Here is a 23,108-nt window from a genome sequence, read left to right on the forward strand (position 1 = left end):
TCAGTGCAACAATCAGGCACAATTTGGGGCTATCTGAAATGGAAAATACCATCTGTATCCAGATAAAGAACCATGGAGTTTGAACAAAGTCCAAGGACTATTTCCTTTAATTTATTTTTTTTTAGGTTTGGGTTTTTTTTTTTAAGGCAAATGGAGTTAAGTGGCTTGCCCAAGGCCACACGGCTAGGTAATTATTAAGTGTCTGAGACCGGATTTGAACCCAGGTACTCCTGACTCCAGGGCCTGTGCTTTATCCACTTTGACACCTAGCCGCCCCCTATTTCCTTTAATTTAGGAAAAAAACTGATATTTTATTGTCTGATCTTGTTATCTCTTATACTTCATGTTTCTTCCTTAAGGATATGATTTCTCTCTCATCACACTCAATTTGGATCAATGTACAACATGGAAACAATGTAAAGACTGACAAATTGCCTTCTGTGGGAGGTGGGGGGGAGGGATTAGGGGAAAAAATTGTAAAATTCAAAATAAACAAAATCTTTTCAAAAAAAGAGAAAAAGACTTATTTAAGGTATACATATAATTACATATAGAATTACATTCAACTTTATAAAGCATTTTTTACTTTTTAAAAATCTTACTCTTTAAATCTTTTGCTTTATTTTTCAATCATATGAAAAGATTATTTTCAACATTCATTTTTGTAAAATTTTATCCCCATTTACCTTTCCTTTCTCTTTCCTTAATACAGCAAGTAATCAGATATAGGTTATACATGCACAATCACGTTACACATATTACCATATTAGTCATGCTGTGAAAGAAGAATTAGAGGGGTGGCTAGGTGGCATAGTGGATAGAGCACTGGTCCTGGAGTCAGGAGCACCTGGGTTCAAATCTGGTCTCAGACACTTACTAATTACCTAGCCGTGTGGCCTTGGGCAAGATACTTAACCCCACTGCCTTGAAAAACTAAAAAAGAAAAAGAAAAAAGAATTAGAACAAAAGGGAAAAACCATGAGAGAGAAAAAACAAATTTAAATGGTGAAAATTGTATGCTTTGGTCTGCATTTAGACTCCATAGTTTTTTCTTTAGAGATGGAGGGCATTTTTTTATCACAAGTCTTTGAAAATTGTCTTTGATCACTGTATTGCTGAGAAGATTTAAGTCTATCATAGCTGATCAACACACAATGTTGTTGTTCCTGAGTACAATGTTCTCCTGATGCTGTTCACTTCACTCAGCAGCAATTCATTTAAGTCTTTCCAGGTTTTTCTGAAACTACCTGTTCATCATTTCTTATAGAAAAATAATATTCCATTACACTCATATAATCACAACTTGTTCAGTCAATCCCCAATTGATGGACATCCCCACAATTTTTTGGAAGCATTTTAAACTAAGATTTGGAATATCAGAAACTAATTATTTCCAACTTCTCTCAAGGTTCAGAATTAAGGTCCTTAAATCAAAAACATCTCATATTATCAAGTGAGGGGAAAATGAATAACTCAAAAAGAGGAAAGGTTAACATCCAAACATAAAAGAAAGATGAATATAACCCTTGATGTCTTAGGGTTATCAGTGGCTCTCTTGGAATGGCTTCAGGTAGTAAGGCCTAATCTGTTCTCACAGTTCAGGTTTTGAGTCTAAGCAGCAGCAGCTTTCATTTTCTTACATGACTTGCTTCACATTCTGATCCTATGAGATGTATAATAATGCTCTGTGTGGGTTTGTGTGTGTGTGTGTGTGTGTGTGTGTGTGTGTGTAATGATTCACATTTACAAAATTTGTGATATTTAGAAAATATAAATTAAATATTTTCTGTCACTTCTAATAGTAGTTTACTGAAGTAGAGTGTTAGATTTGGAGTCAGTATAATCTTTATTCAAATCTTTCCTCAGAGGCTTTCTAGTTGTCACCCTGGAAAAGTCATTGAACCACTCTCTTTGTCTCCTTATCTGTATATAGGGAGGCAGATCATTGATTCTGTCAATGAAATCAGCAAATAAGAGATTACAGATTAATACCTTCATCACATGAGAATATCAAGTCATTTAAACAACTAGTGCTTTGACTAGAAATGAATGAAGACCTCATCATCTCTGGTGAATCAATCAACCAAAAGTTGTACCCAATCTAGGGTACAAGAAAGACTTAAAAATCAAAAAAAAAAATACAGTAATATTGCAGATGAAATATGTTCAGATTGGTTGAAGAGACTTAGTCATATTCTATGGATTTTGCATAAAAACAGCCCAAGAAACAGACCCCAGGTATCTGAGTGTCTGGTGGTTGAGAAACAGAGGGCAAGTTAGAGGGGACGAGAAAAATGAAGAGGAAGAAAAGTAGGAAAGAAGAATTTCAGCCTGGTCCAAGGTTTCAGCCTTAGTCCAAGAGAGTCCTTCTTAAGACTTTTCATTGGTGTCCCCAAAACACAGTAGTTGTCTAGCCCTACTTATGTAGTAATATAAATTATCTTAAAACAAGATCAAAATAAAAAACTTAGTTAAAACCACAATTCCAGAGGAGTCATAATGAAACATGCTTCCCAACTCCCAGAGAGAGGTGGTAGATTTATAAAGCAATCTGAAGCTTATTGGAAATACCAACCATGGGATTTTGTTTTGCCTGGCTAAACATGCTTGTAATATTTTATTTTCCTTGCTTTATCAATGGGGGCTTAGAAGAGAGAATTTGGAGATAAAAATAAAGCAAAATTGATTTTAAAAGAATATAGTTAGGGGGCGGCTAGGTGGCACAATGGATAAAGCACTGGCCCTGGAGTCAGGAGTACCTGGGTTCAAATCCGGTCTCAGACACTTAGTAATTGCCTAGCTGTGTGGCCTTGGGCAAGCCACTTAACCATATTTGCCTTGCAAAAACCTAAAAAAATTAAAAAAAAAAAAGAATATAGTTAAAAATAAAACAAATTCTGTTATATGTATGCAGAGAGATAGTTCCCCATTTGGACAAACAATGAATCTTCTGAAGCAGTCACATTATTCAAAAGTCCATTGTATTGGAACCAATTACCACATTTTATAAAATTATAACTTCAAATAGTGGATTCAAATACACAAGGAAGATCAGAGAACAAAGACCATGTGTTCTGATATGTTTTAAAAACATCATTATACTTTGGGGCTCTTAAAATACATAAAGAAAACTTAGAGACATGTCATTTGCAATATTTGACATTATGAATCATTTTCTTTTTGATACCCTCTTCTCTGTAGGTTTTCATGACTTTATGCTATTTTTGTTTCCCTCCTACCAGCCTGACCTATCTCATCTTGGATCTACATCCAAGTCATGTCTACTAACCTTGGGTGTCTGCTCAAGCTATAACCTGGGCCCTCTTCTCTTTCCCACTATACTATTTCATCAGGTCCCTAGGATTCAATTTTCTCTATTCTAATTGACTTGGCTTTAACTTCTAGTGTGGGTTTAATTCATTCTCTATTATTTGTGTTTCTTTTCTTATGCTTTCTGGGGGAAGTTTAGCATAACAGGTAGAGTAGACTAGGAATTAATTGCAGTCTTTCCATTAGAATACAAGATAGCTACAGAATAAGGGAAGATAGTCTTTCCATTAGAATGCAAGATATCTGCAGAATAAAGGAAGATAATCTGTAAAAGAAAGTTCTAGGCGGGAGAGGGACTGTGCTTTCCTCCAACTAGAGCCTAGCTTTTGAGATTATCATCCTGTTATGTATATAATGAATGTAATTATTCATAGGAATGCAAGATAGAGAGAGAGGAAGATAATCTCCCTTTAGAGAGCAATTTCAGAGGTAGAAGAAGGCTTAAGTAGAGGGAAGGGATGGGGAAAGGTCTCTCTTCAGCAGGAGATACTTCCCTTAGAGACTTACTTTCCCTTTATTCTCTCTATAGCATGCAGTCTAAGGGGTAAGGCCGCATGTGAATAAAAATGTAAATACAAGATTTGTACGAATAGAAGGAAGGCTCTGGCTTTTATTAATGTCATTTTTCTGAGATTTCCTTTATCTATCATATATAAGGAGCAGCTACCCGAGTTCAGATCCGTCCAGCCCAAGGCAACTTAACTCCATTTGACTGTTTCCTCAGCTGTAAAAAGAGCTGGAGAAAGGACAAACTTTGTTTCTTTGTCAAGAAAACCCGAAATAAGGTCACGATGAGGTCACGACAGAACCACCACCCCAAAAGTCTCCCCCCCATTAGAATGCTGTCACCCCTAGGCCGAGGCGCGTTTGCCATTCTTGGCACTTTAGCACAAGGCCTCGCATAAAGGCCGCCTCTAGGTTGCCTTCATCAATCCTTCTAGTCGAAATGCACCTTTCTTTTTTGCATTTCTTATCAACGTTATTTTTTGACTCTTCTGAAAACTGAACCTCCTTTTAAGTCATTTGTGGGGCGGGGCTCCTTCGCTTTCCCTCGCGCTCCGGGCCGCGCCGCGCCCTCCCGCGGCCCCGCCCCCGGGAGGCGTGCCCAGCCAGCCCTTTCCCCGCCCCCGGCAGCTTCCCCTCTCCGGCTTGCGCTCCACGTAGGCACTCGGCCGGCGCGCCCGGGGCCGGGCTGGGGGGAAGTACATCCGGGTCGTAGGAGGCGCTCCCCCGCCCCTTTCCCTTCAGTAAATTGCGCTCACTTCCTGTAGTTTCCGCCTCTCTCGCTGCCGTCTCCGCCGCCGCCGCCGCCGCCGCCGCGGGAGCTTCGCCCCCACGCCCCTCCTCCTCTCCGTCCGGGTCTCTCCCCCGCCCCCCCCCCGCTCCCAGGCTCGCGCCTCGCCGAGCCGTTTGTCGGGGAGACCGGCGCGGCCCTGCCCTCGGCCGCCGCCCCGGCTGCCCGGCGAAGCCCCCGAGGCCGGCTCCGCGGCGGGCAGCCTCCGAGGCCGGCAGCACCCGAGGCCGGCTCCGCGGCGGGCAGCCCCCGAGGCCGGCTCCGCGGCGGGCAGCCCCCGAGGCCGGCTCCGCGGCGGGCAGCCCCCGAGGCCGGCTCCGCGGCGGGGAGGCCGGTGGCGCGTCTGCGCGCGCCGCTCAGCGCCCTGCGGCCGCCCCCAGCCCGGGACATGCCGCGGCCGGGGCCGGCGTGGGCGGCCGCCCTGCTGCTGCTGCTGGCGCTGGCGCGGGCGCCCGGCCCGGGCGGCTGCTCCGAGATCACCTTCGAGCTGCCCGACAACGCCAAGCAGTGCTTCTACGAGGACATCGTCCAGGGCACCAAGTGCACCCTCGAGTTCCAGGTAGCGCGGGTGGGGGCGGGGGCCGGAAGCGCCGGCGGCCTGACCTCCATGAAGCACCTGCTGCGCGCGCATGCAGGGCGGGGCCGCCCCGGGGAGGGGGCCGGGGAGACCCCCGTGACCCCGCCTTTGTCTCGCCCCCCACGAGGGGGGCCGGGAAGTGGCCCAACCCCCGTGCCTCAGTTTCACTGCCATGACGGGAGAAATGGGGGCGCAGAGGGGAGAGCGCCGGCCATCAAATGGAAAAATATGAAGTTGAGATGTTAATTAAAGGTATTTAAGGGGGAGATGGGTAAGAACAATAGGAAGGGAAAGCGTTTTGTCTACTTTTCAAGATAAAAAGAGCATCTTCCTCTTATTTGGGGAATCAAATCAGATAATTATAAAGCACTTAACAGTGCTTGGGACTAGTAAACACTGGCCATTCGCTGCTGTTATTATAAGATGATCACATGCTTAATTATTGCTATAAAAGATCTGAGTGCAGATATACCTCAGGGGAGGCGGCTAGGTGGTACAGTGGCCCTCGAGTCAGGAGGATCTCAGTTCAAATTCAGCCCTCACACACTTAATAATGACCTAGCTGTGTGGCTTTGGGCAAGCCGCTTAACCCCATTGCCCTGCAAAAAAACAAACCAACAAACAAATATATGCTCAGACCCTGGGCAAGTCACTTCACCTCTGTCTCATTTTTCTCAAATGTAAAATAGGGCAATAATAGCCATTACTTCCCACAGTCATTGGGATCAAATGAAATACCTACAAAGTGCCTACCTAGCACAGTGCCTGTCATAAATATAGACATGCTTGTGATTACAGAATAAATGGAAAATAATCCACAGAATTACAGGGAATCCGGGAAGTCAATAGGAATTATTAAGCCCTTGCTACTTGTCTGGCACTGTGACAAGGTCTTAAGATTTAAAATAAACCAAAATAGAGCCCCGCCCTTCTAGAATTGTCAGTCTCTGGGAGAGCAACTTGAAAACTGCCATTTAAGAGATGTACTGAATACTTTAGAGATTATCTCTGTAGTAGTGCAGTAGCATTAAGAGAGACTGGCATTTTAATACTCTTGGACCCTGCTTTAGAATTTTTAATTTTTTTTTTAGGTTTTTTTTTTTGCAAGGTGATGGGGTTAAGTGGCTTCTCCAAGGCCACACAGCTAGGTCATTATTAAGTGTCTGGGGTCAGATTTTAACTCAGGTACTCCTGACTCCAGAGCCAGTACTTTATCCACTGGGCCACCTAACCACCCCTACTAGGTGGATTCTTAAGTGGTTCAAAAAAAAAGTTTTGATGAATTGTTGTCAGTGGAGATTGCTCTGGTATTAGCCTTGGGAGTCTACTCTTAACAACTTAAAATTCTTGAACATTTTTATTTTTATCAAGTTAGGAATATAGGAGATATGCCACTCAATCTTCAGGTGATTAAAAAACTCAGAAGACTTTCATAATGATTAATGACAATCCAGTTTTAGAGCTTTTTCCAACCTCCTCTCTTTAATCAAAATCTGCTAAAAAATAACAATAAAGCATTACATAATAGTTTGAGTTGCTAAGTGCATTTACATATGTTAGCTTATTTGATCTTCACACAAATAATGAGATGAAGGCTATTGTTAAGCCCATTTTACAGATGAGGAAATTGAAGCTGAGAAGAAAGTGACTTCACCAGGGTCACACAGCTAGTAAATAAGTTTATGAGGCAAGAATTCATCTCAAGTCTTCCTGACTCTATCCCTTACACCACTTAGCTCCCTACTTTCCTCAGCTAACTCACAGTATCATTAAATGCCTTTTAGATATCTCAAGTTATGTTCCCTTGGCAATTCCAACTCAGTCATCCAAAACAGCTCATTAACTTTTCCTAAAATATGAGTCTCATTTCACTCTCCCCTTAACAACTCCAGTGGTTCCATACTACCTCTAAGATCAAGTTTAACATTTAGATGTCTTCATAATCTGACCCCTTTGCACTTTTCCAGTTTTCTGTAATTTCCCTCCAAACACTGTACAGTGCAGTCATTCTGGCTACTTTCTTTTCCTCACACAAGACATTCTTCTCCATACCCAGAATGCCCTCCTTCTCACCTCTGCCTTCTTAGCATCCCTGACTTCTTTCAAGACTGAGCTCTAATCTCACCTTTATGAGAGGCCTTTCCTGGGTTTACATACTACTGATACCTTCCCTCTGAGAGGACTGTCTACCTGCTCTGTTATACCTTGTATTTACCTAGAAAGATACATATTTTCTTCTATATTAGAAAATGAGCTCCCCATGGGCTGATAAAGGTGTTTATGCCATTCTTTGTATTGCCAATGCTTACAAACCTATTATATTCATATTAAACCCTAAATAAATGCTTGTTAACTGAACATTTTACCTAAAGATAAAACACACCCAGCTAGTAACCTTTGAAATGGCTGCATAATATTTTGTTACTAAAGCATTTTGCATACATTATCTCATTTAGTCTCCCAACAGCCTATGGGTGATACTATGGGTCATATTACCCATATTTTTCTAGTGGGGCTTAATTGATTTACCATGATCACAAAACTAAGTATCATGGGAGAGAATAGAACTAATTCCAAATTCACTGTTCTTTCTGCTATAAAATGCTGTATTTTTCTCCCACAATCTCTGCCTTAACAGGCAAGGAGAGATTGTTATAGGCTAGAGGTATGGCATATATATTTTTTTAAGGTTTCTTAAAGAGAAAAGGAAGCCAGAATACTCTTGCATCCAGGTTGGAAGAAAGCAAGGATGACACTTAGTGGACCCACTGGGGCAAACTTTTTGGAATAATATGAACAAGAGTCTCTTAGGAAGGCCTGGAATGGGTATGCTTCAAGCCTACATTATTGTAAGAAACTCTTATCACTCTTAAAATCATTCCCAATTCTTTTCTTTGATCCTGTCTCAGAAGAATGGAGATTCTGATACGCACTAAAACTAAATTCCCACCTAACCATGGGATCTCATCTTTCTACCTCTTCTAGAAACTTGTAAATTAACTTTTAGATCCCTATAAGTCTATGGAAAATATTTCCAAGGTCATTAAAAGTCAATAAAGACCTCTTTATCTTTAATTCCGAAGGCCTTTTTCAGTCCTCTCTGTTGAGTTCTCAGCAGCATTTGGTAAAAACCAGCCACCTCTTTCCTTAGCTTCAGAGGTACCACTTTTGTAGTTCCTTTGTAAACATATACTTGTCTTCTTCCTTATTCTTTTGATCCTGTAAGGTAAGTGTTCCTCAGATTTTGCCGGGCATTATCCTTTCTCCTAATTTCACTCTTTCTTTCTTAGCAGTCTCATATAGGCTTCAATTATGATGTTACTCCAAAGTTCTGATCTTGATTTCATTCCCAGCTGTGAGCCTTGATATTCCATCAACATCTTAAACTCAAATATGCCTAAAACCAACTTACGTACCATCAGAATCCACATTATTTGATTTTAACTTTCAGGGTTTCCATCACTTATTCAGTGTCCTCTATTTGATAACCTTTGTAGGATTTTTTAAATTCTTTCCTCTTTATCACTTCTCATATTCAATCCTTAAATCTTGCATCATTTCTTATATCTGTTACCTCTTTCTTCTTCCTCTGCCTGCACCTTAATATGTGACTTACTCTATTCACATTTTGTACTCTTGCAGTAGTCTATTTGAGCATATAACTCTTTACTCACTCCAATTTACCATTAACAGTACTACCAATCCATCAATAAACAATATTAAGTGTCCATGGGGGGGGTACAAAAGAAGCAAAATATAGGCCCTGCCCCTAAAGTATTTGCAGTCTAATGGGGAAACCTGAGGCAAACAGATAAAGCAAACTCCATTGGATAGATATGAATAAGATTGTATATATAGGATAAATAGGAAACACAAGGAAGGCACTGGAACTAAGAGGAGTTGGGGAAGACTTCCTGTAGAAGTTGAAATTTTAGTTAGATCTGGAGTTGGAGGAAGATTATTCCAAACAAGGAGGGGGATGTCCTAGATTGAAGAGTATGTGCTTGGCAGTAAAATGTGGTCAGATCTATATTTTAGGAAAGTCACTTATGCATCTAAATGTTTTAAAGTGGGGAGGAACAGGCTATTGCAGTAAGCCAGGCATGAGATGATAAGAGCCTACATCAGGGTTGTGGAAGTATTATGAAAGAGTGTGTATTTGAGCAATGTTGCAAAGGTAAAATCCACAGGCCTTAGAAACTGACCGATTGCATGTGAGCAATGAGAAATACCAAGGAATCCAGAATGACTTCTAGTTGCAAATCTGAAAGGTCTTGAGAGGATGGTGTTGCCCTCTATAATAATAGAGAAGCTAGAACATGAGAAGGGTTTGGGAGAAAGACAATGAAATTCAGTTTGTGTTTAAATTTTCTGAAAGGCAGGAGGCAGAGCCAAGGAAGAGAGAAGCCAGGAAGTTGCCTGAGCTCTACCCAGTTTCCTTTGGAAATATTAAATTAAACCTCTAAATGCTTTCTGGAGCAACAGAAATTACAAGGGGGGGGGGGGGGTCCATCTTAAGATAACTTAGAAAGACTTGAGGAAAAACCTTTCTCACCTGGATAAAAGAGGAGCACAGCTCAATGTAAATGCTGTCTGGGCAAGCCAGCAAGAGGTTCCTAGGAAGCAAGGTCCCTCAAGTCTCGACTCAGCAGACTAGTGGCACAGCAAGACAGCTGTGAGACCTCCTGCACCAGCCTATAAAGCAAACCGTTAGCCCCAGAACCCCAGCACAACAGATGAGACTAGGCCAAGACACCCCAGTGCAGTGGACAATCAAGCCCCAAAGGCCCCAGCACAGAAAACCATGGGCAAGAAGCCTAAGACAATGCCCCTTGTACCTCAGGAGCAGAGCTCAATTTTAAAAATCATGAAATAGACTAAAAAATTGAGGCAAAAAAAAAACCAGAAAAGATCCCTAACCACAGAAAGCAACTGTGGTGACAAGGAAGACCAAAACACAAACTCATAAAAGGATAGTAATGTCAAAATGCCTACATGCAAAGCCTCAAAAGGTAATATGATTTGATCTCAAGTACAGAAAGCCTTCCTGGAAGAGGAGCTGAAAAGGGATTTGAAAATCACATAAGAGAGATGCAAGAGAGTATCAGCAGCTTGGAAGAGGAAGGACAAAAATTGATTGAAGAAAACAACTCCTTAAAAGAATTGGCCAAATGGAAAAGGAGGTTCAAAAGCTAACTGAAAAATGGGCAGGTGGAAGTGAATGACTTTATGAGACATCAAGAATTGGTCAAACAAAATTAAAAGAATGATAAAATAAAAGAAAATGTAAAATGTCTCGTTAGAAAAACAACTGACTTAGAAAATAGATCTAGGAGAGATAAATTAAGAATTATTGAATTACCTAAAAGCCATGATCAAAAAAAGACCTCAACAGCTTCTTTCAAGAAGTTATTGGGGGGGGGGGGGCGTGGCTAGGTGGCGCAGTAGATAGAGCACCGGCCCTGGAGTCAGGAGTACCTGAGTTCAAATCCGGCCTCAGACACTTAATAATTACCTAGCTGTGTGGCCTTGGGCAAGTCACTTAACCCCATTGCCTTGCAAAAGCCTAAAAAAAAAGATCAAGGAAAATCTGCCCTAATGTCCTAGAATCAGAGGGTAAAATAATCAAGGAAAAACTCAACAATCTCCTGAAAGAAATTCCAAAATGAAACCTCCAAGGAATAATGTAGCCAATTCCAGAATTATCAGGTCAAGGAGAAAATACTTCAGGCAGCCAGTAGGAAACGATTCAGATATCAAGAAGCTACAGTCAGGATTACACAGGCCTCAGCAGCTTTTGTATTAAAGGATCGGAAAGCTTGGAATATGATTTTCCAGAAGGCAAAGGAGCTTGGAATACAACCAAATTATCAACTATCCAGCAAAATTGAATGTGAAAAAGATAGACTTTCAATGAAATAGGGTACTTTAAAAATTTCCTGATGGAAAGGTCAACACTGAAAGAAAATTTAGGCTTCAGATAGATAAGACTCAAGAATAGCATAAAAAGGTAAACAGGAAAGAAAAACATGTTACTCAGTGAGATTAAATTGTTTACATCCCTACACAGGAAGATTACTGTTTTAATATAAATATTTTATTTTCCAATTAGATGCAGTAGCATTTTCTACGTATCTTTTTTGTAATGTTTTGAATTTTACAATTTTCCCCCATCCACCCTTCCCTTTCCCCACCCCCCACCCCCTCCACAGAAGGTAGTCTGATAACCTTTATGTTGTTACAGGAAGATAACTCTTGAGAAGTCTTCTGTTAGGGCAGTAAGAAGGTGTATACATAGAGCATTGACTTAGCTAATGCTCATATCATGTGATGATATAAAAAAACTTAAGGATAAAAAAAGATTGTACTAAAGGAGAAGAGAGAGTAGAATAGGGTAAATTATATTACATGATTTGTGCAGATGACTTGTTACAATAAAGGGAGGGGAGGAGCTGAGTCTTATTTGAACCTTACTTTCATCAAATTTGGCTCAAAGAGGGAATTATACACTGACTCAGTTGGATATAGAAATTTATCTTAACCTCTAGGGAAGCTTGAGGTAGAAAGGGGAAAGAAAAGAGAGGGCCAGAGTCCATTATGTAGTATGAAAAATAGTCATTTAGCTTAGCTCAGGAAAAAATAATTTGAAAATTGGACAGCTCTACTTGTTCTTTTTTATTTTTGAATCAAAATTTACTTCTTTGTAAAGGCTCATTAATAGAAATACTAGAATATGGTATTGCCTGCCATATTAAATGACCTCCGACACTTTGGCTTTAGCATTATAAGAGGAAAACTGGTTAATGTATTTAATTTTTATTTTATTATTATTTTTTTTATTTTACCCCTAACTTTTCATTGTTTTTCCTCCTATAGGTTATTACTGGAGGTCATTATGATGTAGATTGCCGTTTGGAAGATCCTGATGGTGTGGTGTTGTATAAGGAAATGAAGAAACAGTATGATAGTTTTACCTTCACTGCATCCAGAAATGGAACGTACAAATTTTGTTTCAGCAATGAGTTCTCTACTTTCACACACAAAACTGTGTACTTTGATTTTCAAGTGGGAGAAGATCCACCGCTATTTCCCAGTGAGAACAGAGTCAGTGCTCTTACACAGGTAAAAGCAAATTCAGATCATCAGTGTAATCATGATAGTATACATGAATGCTATTCTTGGAAAAAGACATTTAAGAAAAAACAATGGCAGTGAACAATAACTCATCCTAGCCTCTCCTCTTAGCTAGCACCCTAGCTCTGAGTGTGAGTGTGTATTTGTTTTTTTAATAATGCTGAACTACTTATATTTTATTTAACATTGGATCAGACTTCTGTCATACTTACTATGCAATTAACAAACATGCCTTTTTTCCCCTCTCTCTCATCTTCCCCCACCCCCTTTCCATTGAGGAAAAGGGAAAAAGTCATAGAAGATGCACAGTCAAGTAAAACAAATTCCTACTTTGACCTATCCAAAGAATAATATAAATTGTTCTGATTCTGCATCAGTTCATAAAAGTCTTCCTGGTTTCTCTAAAACCATCTTTACTTACTGTGTTCTACAATGTAATCATAATATTGAGAAGATAGAGAAATGAATTTAATAAAAATCATTTAAAGGCTCTGACCCAGAACCTCATGAAGAAGGAACTAGAAAGACTAGGAAAGATAATAGAATATCCTTTTCTCTTTCAGGATAGGAAATAAATATGAGGAAAGAAGTTTAAATTATATATTTTTTTAAGATCACTTCCTTTGTATATTCCCAGTATAGGGAAGAGGTATTTTTAATTCATTTTTATAAGACAGACATTAGAAATACAAAAAATATTCTTAAGGACTTATGATGAAAAAGCTATCCACCTCCAGAGAAAATTGTTCAATGGAGTCTGAATACAGATTGAAACATACTTTTTTGGCTTTATTTTTCTTGAGGGTTATTTTATCTGATTTCTTTCACAAAATGACTAACATGGAAATGTTTTGCATGATGATACAAATAAGCTTTATCAGATTGCTTGTCTTCTCATTGAGAAGGGAGAAAAGGAAGAGAGGATTTGGAACTCAAAATTTTTTTTAAAAAGAGTGTTTTAAAAAAATTTTACTTATAACTGAAAAAGGTTTGAAATTTTAAAAATATATAAAATATACCCAATTCTTAACTTATTCAAGCCTAATGCAAGGCTTGTCATGTCAGTAGATGTTTTAAAAATTAAATTAATAAGTATGGAAGTTTTACAAAAATTTTTATCCACAACTATTTGAGCTTATTCAAATTAAGTTTCTATTATTATATCACAATAGCAATGCTGTCACAAATAAAAGATCTAAGATTTCCTGAGCTTCAGGAATTCCCTCCACTTCAGAACCCAGAAATGTTTTAATAATAAATAAGGTCCTAAGGGTCCTATCTACCTGAGACATATAGAGACCAAATTGACTTGCCAGGGTCACACAGCTAGTGCCAGAGACAAGGTTTGACCCCAGATCTCCCTAATTCCAAGCCTAGCTATTCCATTAATCCATAGCAATGTATGCATAACCAGCTGACAATTATTGCACATTGTAAATTAAGTACTTGAGATATATTTTTTAAAAATGAAGCTATCCCTGCCATCAAGGAACTTGTATTCTATTAGAGATGGCTCATACACAGAAAATATATACATGAAAATATATATACAGATTAAAAAGTAATTTGAAGAAGATAAAAAGGTAATTTGAGAGCAGTAGCAGATGAGAAATCAAAACCTTCATGGAGATTATATCATTTGATTGAATTTTGAGGAAAACTATAAGTGCTTTTCACTAGAAGTTAAAAGGGAGTTCATTCCAAGCATGAAAATACTGGATATATATTTAAAATCTATGGCTTACATAACTATTTCTCTAACCTTACACTTTAAAAGTATAATTCTTAATTTCATATAATTCTCTAGCACTGCTTTGCTGTTATTTTCATACTCAAATTATTTCTTACCCTGTGTATATTGATGAAATCATTAGGAAAATGTTAATCACTGTAATATGATAGGCATTATAAATACATATTTCAGTTATAGGAAATTATAAATACATATTTCATTCTTCGAAATATGAAATAATCTATATCTTAAGAAAGCTGGTATTTCTTTAGATGAAGTAGAACAACCATCTCCAACTAAGGGCAAAATACATTGAAGTTAGTTAGATTCTATCAAGAAAAAAAGGCATTGGTTTAACCAATAATCATGAAAAGAGAAAGAAAATTAACAAATGTACTATGGAATAATCTATTTTTATATTATATCTGGTACTTTCAACTTCTGGAGTTAACACAAAATATTTTTATCATATTTAAACAAACAACAAAGAATTCAATAAGGTGTTAGCTTGTTCTCTGAGCATGCATTGCAGAAATTTCATAGTGTATTACTTTCAAATTTTCCCCATAAAAGTCTTGAGTTTTACATTGGCTATCTTAAAGTTCTTCATGCCAATGCTTCCATGTTTCTCCTCCCATCTGGAAGGATTCTGCAACTCCCTCTTTAATAAGGGGTACAATACTGAAGGTAGATTCAGTGGTTAATAGTTCTGTACTTTTCCTAACTGCCCATATAGTGTGACTATTGCTTCCAGAGCTCTAATTATCTTATTATTATCACTCTGGCGGCTAACAGTAGTCATTGCAGGAACATGAGAGGTTTCTTACTTTTGCCTCACTTGAATGCAGTTGACATGAAAGTCAAGACATCACCCCATAAAATGAAGGATGAACAGATGGTATTGCCTGCAGTGGAAGAAAGTGATTGTCTAATTTGTCTATTACAAAACACACTTTTAACCTAAAAATTTAATATCTCAGGATATACTAACATCAGGGGTTTTTTAAATAGATCATTAAACTTTGTAGGTTGATTGATGTCTTGTTTGATCCCCATAAGAACCTTGAAAGTTAGTTACTATACATATTAGTCATATTATGATATAGTATAATGTATAGTATATATACATACTATATTATAAGTATAGTCTATATACTAAACATATTATACATTTTACAGATAAAGAAACTAAAACTTAGAGAAGATAAAACATCTGCCTTTAGTCACATCAAAGGCAGTATTTAATACTTCCTGACTATGCTACAGTGCCTTTCCCAGGATATTCAGTAAGGTATCCTTTCCTTGGCAAGAATAGAATTCACTAAAAATAATACAGTTATCATTTTTTTAGAATAAATTAGGGGAAAAAATTTTCTTCTTAAAAAGAATTATATTTTTTAAAAAAACCATTGGCAAGGCTAACTCAGAATGTTTCTTTCTAGATGGAATCTGCTTGTGTTTCAATTCACGAAGCTTTGAAGTCTGTCATCGACTACCAGACTCATTTCCGACTAAGAGAAGCTCAAGGACGCAGCCGGGCAGAAGATCTAAATACTAGAGTGGCCTATTGGTCAATTGGAGAAGCCATCATTCTTCTTGTTGTTAGCATAGGGCAGGTATTTCTTCTGAAAAGCTTTTTCTCAGATAAAAGAACCACTACAACCCGTGTTGGATCATAACTAATGTTTTGAGAGTTGATCCACCATACATCTGTAATGTTGCTGTTTTCCAATTAATAGTAGGTACAGAAGAACTTAATATTGGCAATATTTTAAAAACCTCTTTACCCCCTTACATTTGTTGTGGGGAAAATGCAGCATATATTCCTAAGCCGTGGGAAAGGACACCTTTTTATTTGAAAAAATTGAAAAACTTCAGAACTTGTTTGAGGCTTTTCATGTTAAATATCCAACACAAATGTTCTACCCTTCCCACAGTTGTTTGTATTCACTCTTATCACTCTAAACTTTGGCATCTTGATTCTTTTTAATTGGTAAGACTACTTCTGTCATAGGGAATTGATATTTTAAATCTTTAGGTTGCTTTGAAGATGTTATATTGTGGAGGAAGGAAACCCTTTTAATAGTTTAGGCATAAATTTTTGTTTTTTAAACCATTGTGATGAACTGCAGGCTATAAGTCCTGTACTGCACTTTTGATTTGTTAGGAAAAGTCTACCATAGTTACATAATTTTGATTCAGTTTTGAGTTGTTCTATCATGGTACAAAATTGTTATTCTTCAATTGCCTGCAGAGTAGCAGGTTTTATACACATTCTGTAGTTTGTAATGATATAAAACAGTGAGTTTTTCAGTAATTGTAGGATTGAAACCTTAAAGATTTTGATTGAAGTCAATGAGAGATATTAGAGCTGTAGTGAGAGATTTTTTGATAACTGCCACAAACATCACAATTTCTATTAGTTATATTCTTTTGTCTTTATAATGACTGGCTTTCACCATCTGTGGTTACCTTGATTTTGGAAATACCAAGTAATTGTAATTCTTTGAGCTATTCAATTTGACATTTTCATTGTTATCATTACACAGTGCTGTCCATCTAATAAGTGTGGAACAATGATACTTTTTTCCCCTTTGAACTTAGAACTGGAACCACAATTGGTTATTTTTGGTCATGAAATAATGACAGAAAAGGTTCACAGTATATGTTATTTTTCCATCCCAGTAAGTGGTTTGCATTAGTTTCATTGCTTATACTTTTAATACATGTTGTATTAATACATAACTTTTATTGAACCGTCATGGGCATTTTTCTTTAAAAAGGAAAATATCCTTACCTTGTATAAATGAAAATTCTCAAGATTAGTTCCTCTGTCCTAGAATGGAATCATTTGCCATGTCTGTAATGCTTAGCCAACCAGAAAGAAGTTAGCTTTGTTTGAGAATGAGTACTGTACCAAAAATGTGATTGTTGAATCACTGTGGCATTTGATACTAAACAGTACTAATTAGATAGGATTTCTGGTCAGTAAGTTCGATTAACCAGAAACTGTCAATCTTTAATTCTGGGAGTTTTTAAAATACAAAAACATTTCCAGCAAGTTTTTCTTTTATTCCAAGAGGGAAAAAGTTGCTGTGGTGGTTAACTGTAAGTACCACAATATAGCAAAAGCATTTACTAAACGAGTCTTGCATGATTTAAATCCTTAAGTTAAAATTTTTCAGGGCAAAATAGAATTGTATGTAACAAGATTCAGACAAAAAAAAATCTAAAGTTGTAGATTTGTTCATGAGAACTGTGGTGCAGATATTTAGACTTGATTTGGATTTTGTTTCAACCTATTGAATATCCTATGCATGATATTAATGCAATTGACAAAAGCATAGGTCCTTTTCATATTCTTTGTTCTGTCTTTCAGATCTTTTTTTAGTCAGTACATATATGGAGCAGAGTAGTAAGGTACCCGAATATTTCGGGTTTGTCATAAGACTGGAATCAATCACTCTGTGCCCCTAAAAAAGTTCATTGTTTAAAAATACTGAAATTATTGAATTTTATGAAACCAACAGTTTTCTTTCTATTATTTTTGTAGAACAACAAAATTTAAAGGAGCCAAGCTAAAACTTGGTCCACAAAATATTTAAACTAATAAGTTAGTTTTTGATGTTCGTTTACCTTCCTGACTTGTGTCTGTGTATATGTATATTAGAAAATACACAACTCTCCATAATCATATAAATGCTAATTGAATGGTTTTTTCTTTACTCCCATTAAAAATGCCTGTTTTGTAGAGTCATAAAGAAAAATTTGAAGCCAGTTCTTTCATTTTTTCAACTTACTCTAATAGTTTGAAAATTCCCAGATATTGCTTGGACACATGGCACAGGATGCATATTTAAACATTCATAGTTGTATATATTTTTTTAAGTAGTTAATGGAAAAGGATTTAATATTCAAGTTTATATGCTAAAACATCAACTTGTGAAATAAGCATCTTAAAATATTGTTTTGCTGATAAAATCTAAACATGTTTGTGTTATAAAGGAGTGCTAGTGGTATGTGATTCAAAAAGGTCACCCAAAGCTTGACAATATTAAACTTTGAATACAATGAACTGAAAAACAATTTTTAAAAACTATCCTTTGAAAGATTTGTTTAAATCCTTGTGTATTGTCAGTTCTATTTTAGTTTGTAAATGTTAAACATTTATAGTTTGAATGAAACAAAGCAGATCCTTTGAATATTGTTTTGGAAAAATTAAAACAAATTAATATATGAATATATTCAGTGCCTTTTTTTGATTTAGTTTGGGACAGGTAGGAAATTCTTCTTAATTAAACAGATAGTGTTTCCATAGGATTGTGCCAGTCACTGTCATGTAAGAATAAATACTTTATAAAAACTATCTTCGCTCATTCCTGACACAGAATTTGAACCTTAAAAAAAAATCCCTAAATACAGGAACCTAATTTGTGGAATGTAGTGACTCTTTTAAAGAGTGTATACTATTTTGTTTGTGCTTTTATTCTTTTTCCTTTCCCACAGGATAAAATATAAATTTATTAGCTGGCAATCAAGACTGCAAACTGGATCTAATTTACCTTTTTTTTTTTAAATCATATTTTCCTCTTGTAAAAGGTGGAGGATCCATTGTCTTCAAATCTGCGTTTATTGGCGATGATGGCGGCAACTTCTTTTGCTAGTCTGCCATTCAGAAATCCATTTCTAGCCAAATTGAATCCCACTGGCCCCTAACAAGTATTGTATTTTTCCAACTCTCCATATTGACTCTTTTCCCGACCTTCAATACCCTTCCATTTTCCCCATCCAAATTTTATTTTATTTCAAATAAAACCTTTCCTAGCACAGTCTATAATGTACAGTGGTCTTTGTACCCACTCATAAATGACAGTTAATATTAGTAAACCATGTATTTTTAAGTTTGTGTGTTTTTTGAGAGGAGCAGGAGCAGGATGTTGGGGGGGGTAATGTATATACAGCTTGAAGTATGTTTTAATTTCATAAACTAGACTTGAACCTCTTGTTTTATGGGTTCCATGGTGCCTGATACCTAATAGATGCCTCATACCTAGTAGATCCCAATAAATATTTGTTGGTTTATTTTAAAAGGGATCTGGATCTCAGATCTTGTCTAATTTAAGCCTTACTTTATGATAGGTATCTGTTCATTATAAGGTCCACATCTTATTTAGGACCTAGATCTATTTTGGAGGGGGAAAAAATTGGAACCAAGAACTATTGACTACTTTTAAGTTAAGACTCCTTGCATTTTTATACATTGTTTATGCTGCAGCCCTAATTTTTAAGTCAAACATTGCTTACTAACAGTGGGAAGTATTTCAAGGAATATACTTAGTCTTAGATTGTATGGATAATTCCATTCACCCTCATGGATCACAAACCCTTTATATGGTAAGGTAATAGAAGATCTGTGTGAATTATGGGCAGCCTGTAGCAGAAAATTCTGCTTTCCATGGCAATTGGATGCCTGTCTTGCCATATAAGTCTGTATCAGTAAGGTGATTGAAAAATTGGACCCTTGTAATAAGGAATAAAATTTCCCTACCTTATGATCCACAAATGTTTTTATCCCTGCTCTGCTAGTTGTCTTCTTATTTCTCTGGAGGACCCCAGGTCTACCTACTTAGCTTCCAACATTGTGCTATTTCCAAACAGTTGTTGCTCTTGGATCCTCATAGAAGTGAAGTTTTTTACTTCTTTCTTATCCTCCTGTTACCAGTAGACATTGTGTATTGCTGATGACGATAGGAAATATTAAAAAAGGGATTCCTATTTTAGGAATGGCTTTGATTAAAAAATTTTTAATTGCAAATCCAATGTAAATGAATAATTTTCCATTAAACACACAAAAGCAACTATCAATGATGCCTTGGGATATAATTCAAAAAGAAAATATATTCAAATTATCTGAGTTATTTCATTATATCACCAAACTGAATAGGTGAGAATTTTCAAGGTAACAGTAAATAGGAGATTAATAAATTCCAAGCAATGGCAGTAGGGGAGGAAGAAGAAATAGAATATTCATGTGCATGTAATTTTCTTGAGAGTAACTGTTCCACAATTCATTTGAAAAAAAATGTTTGATTTATCTTAAGTCAGGCACTATAGTCTTCTATTCACAAATTACAATGAGTTCTCTCATTCAACAAATAGGAATACTTTATGCAAGGTACTCTGGGCAATTACAGAATTGAAAAAGTACACAGGTCCAGAAATCCAATAAAGTACTTAAACTTCACAGTTTCTTAGGAAGCTGCCATTAAGCTCTTATCTTTTACACTTGGGAACTTCAACAATACTTTCTTCATAGGTATCCTGTATAATTAAACCAGAAGTGCTTCTGACTATTTCATGAGTATATTAAATCTTGAAAGTAGTCAGTAGGATTTTATACATACTTATATTGGCATGTTTCATTTTTATACAAAATGAATGCCAAATGGGCATATGGGTGTGTAATTTTGGAGAAGCATATTTCTTATCTACGTGAGAACATGCAATCTGAATATATAAACTTTCCCCAAACTTGAAGTACTGTCTAATCCTTAGTAGCAATTTACTCGAGCAAAATGCTGCCTGATAGGCTTGATCCAACAAGGTATTGTCTCTGTGGATCATGGTCTTATGAGAGTCTGAAAGATACAACAGCATCCTTTTTCCAACCATATTACGAAACTGAGAGGTGGGAAATACGCCACTTGGAGTCTCAACTACAAGAAGCACCCCCAATAAATGATGGAATGTTCCAGAAGCTCCACTCCCATTTGTAGATTACATTTTTCCGATTTCAACAAGTACTAGAACTTTGTAGTACCTCTCAAATGAGATCTTTAGTTTATAATTCAGAAGTATCCATTAGATAGAAAGAACACTTGAAAAAGCTCAAGGAGAGGAAAAGTGTTCAATGATATCAAATATAGCAAATCAAGAAAGGAGTAAAGACTCATCAGATTTAGCATTAGAAGTGAGAGGTCCATAGATGTAGAATATAAATAATAATCGCTGGAAATGTGGAATGGGCTGCTGTATTGAAGTAATAAGTTGAGAAGGGTGGGGGAAGGGGCAGCTAGGTGGCATAGTGGATAGAGCACTGGCCCTGAAGTTGGGAGTACCCTAGTTCAAATCTGGCCTCAGACACGTAATTAACTGTGATCTTGGACAAGCCACTTTAACCCCATTGCCTTGCAAAAACTTAAAAAAAAAAGAAGGTGGGGGAGGGGGGTGATCGAGGTTTAAGCAAAGATAACTTGTCAGGGAGTCCAAAACAGTCAAGAAGCAGTACAATTTTTTTTGTCAAATATGTGTATTTTATTTTTAAAATATATTTTATCTCCTTAAGAATTTCCCAATTACATGTGTAAAAAATTTAATATTCTATTTTTTAATCTGAGCTCCTATTCTCTCCTTTTCTGCTCTTCCCCCATTCCTTGAGATGGCAGTTTGATATCAATTATACATGTGAAGTCATGTAAAACATTTTCATATTAGCCATTCTTCAAAAGAAAATACAGATGAAAACAAAAATAAAGTAAAAAGGTATGCTTCAGGGGAGGCTAGGTGGCGCAGTGGATAGAGCACTGGCCCTGGAGTCAGGAGTACCTGAATTACGTGAACAATCTGGCCTCAGACACTTTATTATTAATTACTCAATGTGACCTTGGGCAAGTCATTTAACCCCATTGCCTTGCAAAAACAAAAAAAAGGTATGCTTGTAGGCAGATAGCATTTTTCATTACAAATCCTTTAGAATTCTCTTAGATCATTGTTTTAATCAAAGTAGTTAAGTCTCACAGTTGACTTTATTTTTTTTTTTTAGATTTTTCAAGGCAATGGGGTTAAGTGGCTTGCCCAATGCCACACGGCTAGGTAATTATTGTCTGAGGTCAGATTTGAACCCAGGTACTCCTGACTCCAAGGCCGGTGCTCTATCCACTGTGCCACCTAGCCACCCCCCACAGTTGACTATCTTTACAATATAGGTATGACTATATACAATGCTCTTCTGATTCTGCTCATTTCACTTTGTATGAGTTCATATGAATGTATTTCTGGGTTTTTTGGCAGGAGGCTTTTGAATTGGACTTTTTTTTTGGCAGGGGTCAGCCTGAGTCTCTACCTTTTGTAATCAGGAGCAGTCCTTGGGAAGGTTGAAATCCAGGCCTATATATTGGAGATGCAAATTGCCAAATGACATAGATAGTGATAAACATCCCTACTGAGGGAAATTCCAGGGTGCTGAGAAATAACATCTCACAGAGTATGAAAGAGTAGTTAGGGCAGAGAGTTGGAATTTTCTTGCATCCTGAAACTCATTCAATGAAACAAGTATTTAATGGGCCCTTACTATGTGCAGAGCACTATGATTAAGTTCTGGGAATAAAAGTATAAAGAACAAACTTACATTCTTTTTTCCTTTCAAAGATTTTATTTTGAGTTTTACAATTTTTCCTCTACCCCCCCCCCACAGAAGGCAGTCTATTAGTCTTTTTACATTGTTTCCATGGTATACATTGATCCAAATTGAATGTGATAAGAGAGAAATCATATCCTTAAGGAAGAAAAAGCATAAGAGATAGCAAGATCAGACAATAAGATATTGGGGTTTTTTTTGTCTAAATCGAAAGTAATAGTCCTTGGTCTTTGTTCAAACTCCACAATTCTTTCTCTGGATACAGATGGTATTCTCCACTGCAGACAGCCCCAAATGGTCCCAGATTGTTGCACTGATGGAATGAGTGAGTCCATCAAGGTTGATCATCTCCCCCCCCCCCATGTTGCTGTTAGGTTGCACAATGTTCCTCTGGTTCTGCTCATCTCACTCAGCATCAGTTCATGCAAATCTCTTCAGGCTTCCCTGAATTCCCATCCCTCCTGGTTTCTAATAGAACAATAGTGTTCCGTGACATACATATACCAGTTTGTTAAGCCATTTCCCAATTGAAGGACATTTACTTAATTTCCAATTCTTTGCTACCACAAACAGGGCTGCTGTGAATATTTTTGTACAAACTTACATTCTTATGGGAGGAGGTGAG

At 37.2% G+C, this 23,108-nt stretch overlaps 1 protein-coding gene across 1 annotated transcript; it reads left to right on the forward strand.

Moving 5' to 3' along the window:
• The first annotated feature begins 4,973 nt into the window (after positions 1-4,973).
• Positions 4,974-18,309, forward strand: TMED7 (transmembrane p24 trafficking protein 7). The gene is made up of 3 exons (XM_074208327.1): positions 4,974-5,183; positions 12,078-12,323; positions 15,510-18,309. The coding sequence occupies exons 1-3, from the start codon at positions 5,013-5,015 to the stop codon at positions 15,744-15,746; spliced, it is 654 nt and encodes a 217-aa protein (XP_074064428.1). The 5' UTR covers positions 4,974-5,012; the 3' UTR covers positions 15,747-18,309.
• The last annotated feature ends 4,799 nt before the right edge of the window (positions 18,310-23,108 follow it).

This window comes from Macrotis lagotis, chromosome X (genome assembly GCF_037893015.1).
Source record: "Macrotis lagotis isolate mMagLag1 chromosome X, bilby.v1.9.chrom.fasta, whole genome shotgun sequence".
Classification (NCBI taxonomy): Eukaryota; Metazoa; Chordata; class Mammalia; order Peramelemorphia; family Peramelidae; genus Macrotis; species Macrotis lagotis.